The 12,663-nt window shown below is 44.1% G+C and overlaps 1 protein-coding gene across 1 annotated transcript in view; it reads left to right on the forward strand.

Moving 5' to 3' along the window:
* CUEDC2 (CUE domain containing 2) overlaps positions 1-12,663 on the forward strand; it is a 118,413-nt gene that overhangs the window by 56,127 nt on the left and 49,623 nt on the right. The window contains exons 5-6 of the mRNA XM_085603906.1: positions 3,121-3,242; positions 8,617-8,784. Coding sequence (XP_085460032.1) covers positions 3,121-3,242; positions 8,617-8,784 — 290 coding nt within the window. The remainder of the gene's footprint in view (positions 1-3,120; positions 3,243-8,616; positions 8,785-12,663) is intronic.

Here is a 12,663-nt window from a genome sequence, read left to right on the forward strand (position 1 = left end):
TTTCTCATGAACTGAATCAGACACTGGATCCCATACGACATTCTGTTGCAGTGCTGTCATTGAGATGGCTCCTCTGGATATACTAAACCTTCTCAACCACTTCAACAAAGATGCCATTAGAGAGGGACGCACTCTTGGTACAGTATAATTCTAAAATCATAGTCCTTTTATATGACACCTGCTCTGTTCAGCATCAATTGTTGATTCATGGCAGTTGGGCTGAAGCTTGAAGCACTGCAAGTGTCCTACTATGTCCTCCTGTTTCCTTCCAAGCTGAGAGGTAGTTTCTATGGCAACATTTTTTTTTTTTGACACACCGGAGACAGAATGGGACTAGACTGCAGGTAGGAAGACATTGAAAAGCTTAGTGACCTGCACAAGGCCTGTCTGGCGTGACGACATGGCAGCCTGCATGTGAGAAGTTGGCCTGGTATATGCTGTCCACTAGTTATAGTGGGCACCTAGTACCAGTCCAAGCAATCCTTATTGATGAATAGGTTTAAAGATAACCTTTATTGAAAGCTATCCTAGTGGTAGCTATGGAGAGCAGCCTTCAGGCTAAGTCTTGTAGGAGTGTAAAGCAGCTTGGTTTACCAGATTATAACCTCTTGAATCACTAAATGAAAGGAGAACCATACAAGGTGTATATATGTATTTATTTCTTAACACTCACTACTAATCTCTTTATGTGATTAGAGTCCAAGACACACAATAATACAGTTCTAAAACGACAGTAAATGGCACAATATACAATGGGCCCCAGGGGGGGGGACCAAACCATATATTAAGTGGTATAAGAACCACAACTTGACTAGACACAGTGCCTAGAGCACGTAGAATCGCTAGGACCCCAAGGAACCCCCCAAGGTAGTGATGCAGGAGACCCACGGGGGACGTGTGCAGTGTGAGAACACCGGCGCGAGCCCCGTACTATTCCATGGAAACGTCGCGGTTGGAATTTTAGAAGTTAAGGACACTTAGGAGAGGACTTTGAGCAAACCCCTTTAGACTTGGGGGGGGGGGGGGGGGTGTTCTAGGGCCAGCACCCATGGGAGCACCGGAGCACCGGAGTACTCCAGTTACCTCACCCAAGGAAGCAAAGTGCATAAGTGTCAAATGGTGTTGGGAATCGTCGTTGATTTCAATGGCGATTTGCTGCAAAGTGCTGTTTCCGGGAAGAAGAAAAGTGTCCGGTGTGATCCAAGCCTGGATCGAAGATCAGAAGAACCTAAAAGCAGAGGGGACAGAGTCTGGGTCACTTGCCAGTGACCAGGGGCACAATAGACGAATGCCCACCTATGTCGGGTGTTTCAGGTGCAAAGAGGTGAAGCTTGACTCTGCAGCCACGAGGACCAGGAAGCGTCGACAACAACCAGGAGCTGGATTAGAGCTGTCCCATGAAGGATGTCGAGTGCTGCGGTGTTGGTCCTCGGATTGAACACAACAAGCCTTGGTAACAGCAACCCACGCAGGAAGAGAAAAGATGCTTCAGTGCGGACCAGCAAGGTCCTGGGGAATCCCCAAGTGATGGAGACTCAGAACAAGTCTGGGGCAACCAGGTAAGCTCAATTAAAGTTAGTTTCCTTCACAGGGACCCACCAGTCGACGAACCAGGGATTGCGAAGGGACCTCGAGAGGAATCGCACAATACCAGCCCACTGGACACTCTGTGTGTAGGCCAGTATTCTTTGGTGGAGACACTGCTCGGGTGTGGACTATAAGTAGCACAAGGCACAGCCTCAAGGATCGACGAGAAGCGTATGCACTTGCAAATGTGCACGGTGTCCAGGGGTTCCGGTTCCACAGTCCCCACAAGGGCTACGGGTCTCAGCTTTGCTGGGAGCTCGGGTTGGCCTCTGGGAAGTCTGGGAACCCACCTCCTTTGTTGCAAATTCTTCGGAATCCGGCGGGAGCTTCGGAGATACAAACTAGTCAGATGCGTCTTGGGTGCCTGCCTTGCAGGGGAGTAACTTCTTTACTCCAAGGGAGATTCCTTAGTCATCTAGCGCATTGTAGATCATTGAAATTCCTGGATTATGTATCGGAGTTTCGTCCAGGTAAATCTGATAGGTTTATATGTGCAGTGATATTGAGAGATATAGTGAACCTATATCTCAGTAAGGGGTGCATGCACCACCTTACACAGGCTGCTGTAGCAGTCCTGTTGTGTCCTTTTGGAAGGCTTCCCAGGGGTGGCATAACACATGCTGCAGCCCCTGGTAGGCCTATGGGGTACCTATGCCCTGGGTACATAGTATACCATATACTAGGGACTTATAAGGGTTCCCTAGAATCCAATCTGGAGTGTACCTAAAGTACATGTAATCAATTTAAAGGGGAAAGCAGATAGGCTGGGGTCCTGAATAGCCGGATAACAGCCAAACTAGGTAGAAAACCAGCAAAACACCAGGAAAAAAAGTGGGGGCAACCATGCAGTCAGATTCCACCTTCCTACACTGCATGCAGCCACAGCGCCGATGATCTTAGTGCAATGGTGGGTGGGATGACAGGACCTAATGGCCCAGCAAAAGCAAAGATGTGAGTGATGGCACAGAAGAGGTACCAGGGAGGTGGGGATTGATGGAAAAACAGACACAGATGGGAGTGCAGACCTGTAGTGACACCCTATGGCTCCGTAGCTGTATGCATTTGTCTTCGGGTTCAGGGCGCTGGAGACGGTGACACACTTTAGGCTGACTGGGGGCCGCTTCCCTCCCTTGCTTCTCGTTATTAATTCCTGTATAGGGTGAACTTTAGTGATCAACGACTTGAATGGGGGGAGAGATTCATTGACTGCGTTGCACACACCCTCGTGTTCTAGATTTGTTCAGAGCTCAAGGTTGTGATTTTATTACGGGAAAGCTTCACCTTCATGGCATCTGAAGTGTGGGTGATCACACTAGCTTATTTCATAATGATTAGAGAAATGCTGGGCGGACACATTAGTGAGCACATATCCTGTGATTTGCTCGACAACACTCTTGCACATATTTATGACCCAGTGCTAGATTCCCTTCCCGGGGTGACTGTTGGTGCAGATGACTTTAATGTGATTATCAGTTCTTTATTCTCCTCCTCAATATCAGTTTGGTTGTAATGCTGTTTTGAAATCTCCTGCAGAAAATGTTATTCCAAAGAGTCCAGAGAGGGTTTGCAGATTATCTTCCCATGAAGGTACTAGTGAAGAGCACATTGATACTCTGGAGAGGCTTCATTCAGCAGAGATGGAACCCGGGCAACAGGTACTACACCCCTACTATAAAAATGTTAACCCCACATTTTAATTCCATTTTCAGTATCGCACTCTAAACTGCCATCCTTGAGGACAAATGTTTATTTTTCAAGGTGAGTTAGACTTCAGTGTGGTATTTTATTGAGAGGAAATACGGTTCTCAGATGTGCAACATTGCAAATAGTCCAGCTTTCCTATCAGTGTCCGGTGTTTGCAATAACTACTGACCTTTGCAGGGGCAGTGGGTCATGTTAGTCTGAACCTCATAAAGATCTGCCACTGCCTGCTATGAACGACGTCTAGGTACAGACTTTGTGTCATGTTACTAATGACCTCATACCTTCAACTACTTTTCCTATGCCAGGAACCACGCATTGGACACCAGAGAAGCCTTTTTAGTGTGCCCAGCACGAGGCGAGTGGTGGACGTCCTTCAAGGAGAGAAAGTGCCCTCATCCTGAGTATGAGCACATGTCCTGATGGTTGGGAAATGTTTGGAGGACCATTAATTGAGCCCTGATGATCAGTGTCCTCGTTGCACATGTCTTAATGTAATTACCACTACATTACCTGTGGCTCAGGGATGGATTAGAGCCACTTATGAGCGTGACACACTTTTTGCACTTTCATAGTCTTGAGAAGATCACATGAACCTTTTACCTTTTAGCCCATACTCTTGGGGTCTATCCCATTGGCTGACGCTAGTCACCCTCAATTTGGAACCATCATCCAACATTGTAGAACCCTAGAGATATTGTGGTTTATGATACAGGTTAGCCCTAAAACTAAAATCATAGTGATCTATGATGTTAGTGGTTTATGTCCATTGGGCAACCCATGTCATAATGAGTACCCCTTCTGCAGGGTAATTTCTGCACTGACCATCCTTTAGCAAGCTATTGATACTTGGTATTTAGTAACCACAGTACGACCACTGGCGATTAGCTGGTTAATTTCCCAGCAGTAGCTTCTTAAATATTGCCTCTTGATACATTTGGACAGATACTTGTCTCCCTGAACAGGGCCAGCATCCACCCCTTCACAGATCACTCGATACACTTTCCCCAACACCCACCCCATTTAACAGTACAACAAAGAATTTGAGAAGCTATCAGTCAACACATAAACCTACCACCCTCATCAAGCTTACAAGGAAGAGACAACTGTCACATCACCTCTACCTCCTTCTCATCCCCACTGCTTCACTACCACGAATCCTTACAGACAAGTAATACAATAACTGCTTACTCACCTCATCCCTTATCACAGGCTAAACCATTATCTGCACTGTTGCCTACACCCCCTAATCCAACTAAGCCCTTACTCAACCTCTTTTTAGGAAGAAGAATACTTACCTATCCACTTTTGTTCAGTTTCCTTTTTACTTTCTAATATTGCCCAGCTCTTCCCCAATCTCATCATACTATACCTCCACCCCACTCCACCATCCATACCTTGTACTAATGCCTTTTGTTTGGTGCCGTCTCTTCTATCAAATACCGTCTCAATTGAACTACCTGGTGATCAGCATTTGTTCAGGGAACAGGAACGGATAAAATATTATTAAACTAATATCCAACTCAAAATTATACCTGCTTTTCGCATCAAAATCTTGACCTGCTCTTTGTAACCAAAATTTAGCTCGGACATGACATCTCTGTGTGATAAGCCCACAAATGATTTTCACCAGGATGGCAAATCCATATACCTACCTGCCAGGGGAAGAACGAGGCGGTTTAGCAGTAATCTTTGGAAAATCGTTGCAGTCTGCCAACATTGAACATACTCTTGACAGGCTGTAAGTCTTTCCTGGTCTGCTTTTCACCCCTACCTTCTTGTGTGCAAGCCTTCATATTTACACACCACTGCTGAAAAATTATACAGGCCTTCATGGACTCTGTCTCAAATATCTCTTTAATCCATAACAAGCTCTACATACTAGGTGATCTGAACATATGGTTTGACAAATGTTTCCTCCCACAGCCAACAACCATTCCCAACAAATCTGGAAGCGCTCAGTGTAGCTCCTGTGACTTGCTGAGAGTAGCACAAAGCTGGCCACAGAAAGTATGCAATTTTTGCATTATCATGCAGGCAACTAACATACCTTTTGGAGAGACCACCACCTAATCTTCTCCAACTCCAACCACACTCGAGATCAAATTATACTATCATATTGATGTTAACCCCTTACAGACAGGCACCTGAATAAATTCTAGCCCTCATAACATGGCTTTCTCCTCTTGACCTTCAACCAAATAAATAGGTCCATGAGTACAGCTGGTTATGTAAAACCTCTCAATCAAAATCACTCTAAGGATCTAAGGGAGAAAATCCAGATCGGCGCGTATCACTCACTAACAGTACATCAAACTCACAAAAGATACGGTCTCTAACAACTGGTGGGGTTGGTTAGGGGAAAGTATTCCTTTTTAAGGACGAGAACCCACTCTCAGGTGACATGCGTCATTATAGGGCTCCCTCCTCACATCCAGGCCGCAAGGTCCCAGGTGTGGGCTACAACTCTCTTCTGAGTGAGATAGGTGGAGAGGAGCTGAGTGTTTACAATGGGGGACGCCAATGAAAAATGGGAGTGAAGGGCTGAGTGCAAAAGAGAGATGTGAAAAGTTAAAACTATCTTGCAGGACCCAATAATTTTATTCGATGGTACCCTTGGATGGGGTTAAAAGCAAATATACCCCCTTGGTGGTCAACATGTTTTTGCCTTCAATTGACTCCAGCCGTAGTTCCTGGGCATTCTTCAGGACCAAAAGATAAACCAAGTCACTCTGCATTACATCATAGAATATATCCGATGGATATACTGGCTGTGAAAGTGTAGAGCCACAAAAAGGATGGGTGATTAGTACACCATCTCCATCTGGAAGGAATAAAAATAAAAGTTGTCTTATATAACTGTGATGCACATGGATTTTCCAGGGCACAATCTTGTTTTACCCCTAAAGCCATTTGTGATGTGAAATTGAAAGCCAAAACTGGGTTACCTGATGGAGGAATTAAGTTTTACCTCTCTTCAGCCATACAGTACCCCACAGCCGTCTCTGCTATTAAAACAAAAACACAAAGAAGGAAAGACAGATGGCAGTGTTGTGTGGCCAGCATAATCCCTAGTCTCATGTACTAAGTATGGCAAGAGACAGACGGCCATGTAATAAATGTAACTCATTCTATCTAGTCGTTAAAAAGCAAAGGGAACTACGGAAGTTTTACTCAAAGTTAGTTGTATCCCATCTATCAAAACGAAAAAATGTACAATTATCCATGGCACATACTTCTCCTATAATCACACAGTTGATTGGATCAAAGTTCAGGGCTGTGTAGGAGCATGTGTGCAAATCACCTCCTGATCTAAAAAAACAAACCCAACTGTTGTTACACATTGACACTCTAAACTATAATAGCAGAGATAGTAATACAGACCTATGTAATGCAGGATGCATGTTCTCATATCCTAGCGTTCACTGTTTCACGGTCTTCGGCAAACGACCTTGTACTCCCCAAGCATGTTAGGGTCAAAGTTGGTCCACCCGTAAGGGGAGAGCCCAGAATTCAAACCATCCCAAAATCATTGGCATTTAAAGGAACGCGGGTGTAGAGTCTAAGATAGCCGATATTATGGAGTACACTAAGTTTACCCACTGAATGGGGAGAGCCCAGAACACAATTGTTAGTAGTTAAAGGCTCGGGATGTAAGGTCCGAGATAGCGGGTATAGTGGAGTGTACTACCTCTACCTCCCAAATTCGTCTGAGCCGATAACGATCTTGGACCAGATAACATCTTTACCGAGTACAATATAGGACCCACAGCGAACACTCGCCCGTTCGGTAGTCCGAGTGCGCTTCCCTCTGGAGGGGTCCTGGCAAGAGAATGATCTCCTGTCACTACGAGTTTAAAAATGAGATAGAAATGGACAGAAATGATGTATGATGCTGTGAACATCTACCATGCCGAGAATCATGGGAAACGTAGTCTTTTTTTGTAAAACACCTCAAAACTATCAATGTCGAGTCTTGATGTGTAATTGACCCAGAAGGTAAAGTCCCATGAATTCAAATGTATGAAGGACTTCGTTATAGAAACTTTTATCCCAATGTGTGGGCAGTTAAACTCATCTTGGTCAGTTCGTAGAGAGCCCACGTCAAACAGAAGGAATTGTGATATCTTGTCCATTCGGCTAACAATCGTCAAACACGGTAGGCTGAAAGGTATAACATAGTTTGTCCTGTGTGGGTAAATAAGGTCATAACCTATGACCCGAAGAGAAGAGTGGGAGATATCTTGATAAGGCACAGCTACGTCCTGTTATGGCGGGGAGATCTATAGACTGATAGCTAATAGGGGGAATCATCTAACCAGACTGGTCCAGGTAATGTCACATCAAAGTTTATAAATCCACCTCGGTTCCTTGTGGAACAGAACTGATTCATGGGTACCCATCTCTTTAACATATTTTGGCTTATCAATGATCATCCAATGAATGTCATTCTCAGTGTGACCTACACTAAGAAAGTGTTGTGTGAGTTTTGTGTTGTCTTATTTTTTTTTACATCTGACGGAACTACGATGCTCACCTATCCTCAGTTTCCCCTTACGTGTAGTCATGCCTATAAACAATAGATGGCATGGGCAGCGTAAGAGTAGATCACCCCTTCCGTGTTGCAATTAGCCAAACGGTGTAGTACCCAGGGAGAGGTAAGACTCAGATCTATAGTCTTGATGTAAAAGCACAGACAGAACATGAGGCTCAGGGATAATGTCCCTTTGCTGGTGTGGTTGACCATAGTGTGTTCTGTCTAACCACGGGGGGGACAACCCGTGGACGTGTGTGTGTACTACAATGTCCTCTATTTCTACTTCGTTGTAGATCAAATAGAGGTTTTGGTAATTGCTTAAAACGAGTATTCAGAATGTGCCAACTCATGTTGATTGATTTTCTTTTTCACTATATCTGTCAGATGGCTGTAGGTACTGGAACAGTCTAAGCGATCCATTGGACTCTTTGTGACCATGTCAAGTAGAACTTCCCGATTATTATTTCTTGCTCTTTTACATGATCTTTGTATGACATTGGTGGGTTAAGCACGTTGTTGTGAATGGAAACCTAGTGTATGTGCATGTTCTTTGAATTTCTTTAATCTCCGTGCAGTTTCGCCGTAATCTCAAATTGTTCCACTGTAAGATTGTTTGAGTGAGTGGGGATGGAAGCTGGTTTAATTCTAAAGTGAATTCCGAGCCATCAGTTTGGTGTACAGTTCAAAGTAAATGCCTTCATCTTTTGGATACAATAGGTGGTCTAGAAATGGTAGTGAAAGTTTACTGAACTCGTAGGTGAACTTCAGATCTTACTACCCTTCTCTTTTAGGAGCCGAATGAGCTAAAACTCGGAGTGGACCTGTTGGTGGAGATGTTTCCTTCGTGCTCCGTGAGCCAGGCTAAAAAGGTGCTTTCCATTGCAAAGGGGGACATGGAAGAAGCAGTGCAACTAATTGTGGAAGGAAAGGTGGATATCTGTACAAATGTGAGCTCCAAGGTAAGGTACCTCTGTGACTTTAACACAATAGCCTCATGGACCATGCATTCTCAAAACATTTCACTCACATTATGGGTGATCCTCAATTACTGGTGGAAACTACAGATGAATCTATAAAATTGCACGCACATGTTTCCTTACTCATTCATGGAAATTGTGTTGTCGTAATTCTTCCAGATGTTTTTGACTTTTGTTTGGTTTAATTAGCACATCAGACTTGAAAAACAATTCCATCACATTGTGTTTCACTTTAAAAAAGAACGGTTGGACAAATTCAATATCATTTGATTTCTCTTCATCACTTGTTATACATATATATTGTATGTCTAACCCATGTACAATCCTTCCTGCCCCATGGTCATTTGATTGCATGTGTAACGTTCAAATGGCGAAACCTTTTTAAAATTGCTTTGCTGTCTGTGGACCTCTTGTGACATCCTTTGAGTTACCATGCAATAGGAAACTTGACATATTAATGTGCAGCTAATAATTCTGTGCCACTTTTTCTTAGTATTCTGCTTTTATTAACATTTTTTTTTCTTTTTAAAAGATAATCATTGGCTTTGAAGAAAATATTGTTCGCAATTCCTTGCCATTTTGCAATATCCTCCAGTTGTTTGTTGTAATCTCTTCCTTTTTCAAAGACTATAAGCTGTAGTGTATAATGAAAGTATTTTTTCTTCTTTTAACATTCTGTTGCTACCACAGAGATACCTTTATTCAATTTTTCCAAATACATTTAATATGAAACCAGGTGTCCATAAAATACGTTTCCAAATCATCTCCCTGTCTAATGTCCAGTTGTTTTTGATCGAATTCTAGGCATTTCTTCCTTGATACTCAAATACCAAACTAGTCATAATAGACCTTGAATAATAACTTGCTTACAGAAGTAATTTGTTCATATCAGTTTGCTTAATCTACAAATCTCTGATAAAGGACCGGTAATGGACATTTCCAAAATGTCCACAACCCACCCCCGCATTTCTGTTCTCCACAGTACATTGAATGAAAAGTGCATTTTCCATACTCGGGGGCACAACACCTTCCTACACTTATGGAATGGAAGTCCAATATGGATCTCTACATGGCGGCGGAGAAAGTGGTTTATAAGGCGAGGGGCTGCCCACGTAAATTTCAGAAAATTTGGTCCCCATGGTTGAAATATTATAAGTTGGATCCCGATGCAGAAGAGGGAGCCCTTGCACTGTCTCATGCGAGGTCTGGTTCTGGCCCGTAAGAAATGCTTTCCCACCGTCTGTTTGAGATCGGAATTCTAGAAGGTTTTGCCTTATGTACTTACTGGACTGCCACTGTCGATGTGAATGTATGGTTTTTCTTGAACAATCTTCTGCAATATCCATTGTCCATTGCTGTACCTCCATGCCCATTATTGATCGTACTTTTTGTATTGATGATTTCTTTTCCCATCTCGAAGTTTTGTTTTTTAATTGTACAGAAAATTAAAAATAAAGTTATTAAAAAAAAAAAAGAAAAGTGCATTTTCCAGATATTCAACAAATTCTGAACATTCGTCAGCAAAAATAATTGTAGCATATGCCCATCAAATGTGTATGTTCATGTACATAGTATCGTTTTCCAGTGTATATTTCTGTTCAGAATAGTTTACAAAAATGTTTCAATCTGCCAGTGCCACATTGCTGCCCGTAGCTGTGCCCAAAGCCTCACAATAAAAAAAATAACATAGTGTTATTGTAATACTTCCATTAAACTGCAATCCCTCATTTTAAATCATTCTTTAGGGAGAATCCAGGTCTTTTAAGGAAATGATTATATTTCTCAAGTTTAAAAGTCTTCATTCGGTTTGAAACCAACCATAAAAGCACAATATAAAATGCATGCAGTGAAAAATTGAATCGTTTTCTCAGAATAACAACTATCATACAATACGCTTAAATCCGTTTGTGCAATAGAGGGTTAAAGTGACTTTGTGCATAAGAGACCGTCAATACAGGTTATTATCCTCTCCTTTTGTTAAAAAAAAAACTGATGCATACTCTAAGATGCTATATAGGATCTAATAAAAATGAATACATAAAAAACAATACATAAGTGATGTACATTATTTCCCAATAATTCTCCTACAGTTTACTACAGAGATTATAAATCTATAAACTGCTAGACACACCACATCAGTCTGAAGCAACTGCAGGTACTCCAGTGCCTCTTTGCATTTCTGGATCTTTAAATTTCTCAGCACTGGTCTTAATATACATTTACGCTGGTGTCGTGTGGTGACCCCCAATCCCCCCTTTCCTCTCGGGAGAATGAGCCACTATACACGAGGTTCTGGATAGGTTTGAGTTTTTATTCCTGGTCGAGGTACAATTAGGCGCAAACATCCATGATAGGGTCTTCTCAGTCTCCCTCCTCTCATCCCCGAGGTCCCTTTCCGACTTCGTGCGCTCGCTCCACGTCTCTCCGGGTTGGTTACGTAGGAAGGGAAGGAGACAAAACCAACCGTATACACGGATGAGGTGAGGATCGTATAGCCAGAGGGGAGAAGGACTAAGGGAGTGTGGGAACACCGGGGCCGTCACCACGTTGTATTCACCAAAAACAAAACTTAATGAATACTCACAGAGGAGTGTGAGGGGAGAAAGGCGAAGTAAGAGCTTCCTCAAAGATTGTACACTCACACCCCCGTGATCTCCCCTTCTCCCACTAGTGAGTCCCTCCCCGTGAAAAGGTAATTCCCAGGAATCTGTCCCGTACCTTTCCCAGCCACGCTCCTCCGGGAACGTGGCGGGGCGACTCGCGTTGCCGTTGGCCTCCTGGCTCTCGGTTCCTCCCTCCGACTCGCCTCTCGTCAATCCGGGCACCGTCCTGCGCTCTCCTCGCTTCGGCTACCTCCTCCTCTCCCCCGGTTCTCACCCTCCGCTCCTGATCTTCCACCGCACCTCCGACACTCCTCGCTCTCCACTCTTCCACGTCCTCCGCCGCTCCAACACTCCTCGCTCTCCACTCTTCCACGTCCTCCGCCGCTCCAACACTCCTCGCTCTCCACTCTTCCACGTCCTCCGCCGCTCCAACACTCCTCGCTCTCCACTCTAACACTCCTCGCTCTCCACTCTTCCACGTCCTCCGCCGCTCCAACACTCCTCGCTCTCCACTGATCCTCACGTTCTCGCTCCCCTCCTTCGATTCTCCCTCCGGCATTCGCGCCGTTGTCCTCTTTCGGGTGTGCTTTACTGCAGAACCCGTCTCCCGATTGGTCCACGGCCGCTGACGTCGATCCTGCCGTTCCCACCTACTTAAAGTTCCAGTCCCGCAAAGCGGAGTCTGCAACGTCCTGTGGTCGGGGTGGAAACGAAGATTTGTTAATGTCTCCACCCCGACCCTCCTCGTCAGTGGCGGTGTGACAGCTGGTCAGGTCACAAAGAAATAATGGGGGGGGGGGGGTTGTGACTGAGGCACCATTGAGTTGTGCAGAGACAGATATTTGTTGGTATAATATTTGCAGGATACGATACCAGAAAATGAGCCATTCCTAGTCGAAATCTAATTAGGTAAAACCTTTGTTTGTGGGGTGCCCTAAGCAGGTATGGTATGATGGAGTGCTGCCCAAAGGGAAATGCAGCTCAACCGACCTCCTCTTCAGATCAGCATCCCATCTATTTTCTACTTTCAACTTTAGTAATTTACATTTCGCTATGGGTTTTTCTGGCTGCTTTTTTCACAGTGGTGAGTCAAACAGGTCCAAACTACTGATTGCTTGCAAATGTTCTCTGATATGTGTGAGCCATCTAATTTTGTGGGTCCCTGACAATTTCAGGCAGTCAGATAATGCCATTTTTGTCAGGGAGGTCTCTGGTCTGGACCAGATTGATAACAATAACAGAGTAGGCGCTATCCTCA

This window comes from Triturus cristatus, chromosome 1_2 (assembly GCF_964204655.1).
Source record: "Triturus cristatus chromosome 1_2, aTriCri1.1, whole genome shotgun sequence".
NCBI classification, from domain to species: Eukaryota; Metazoa; Chordata; class Amphibia; order Caudata; family Salamandridae; genus Triturus; species Triturus cristatus.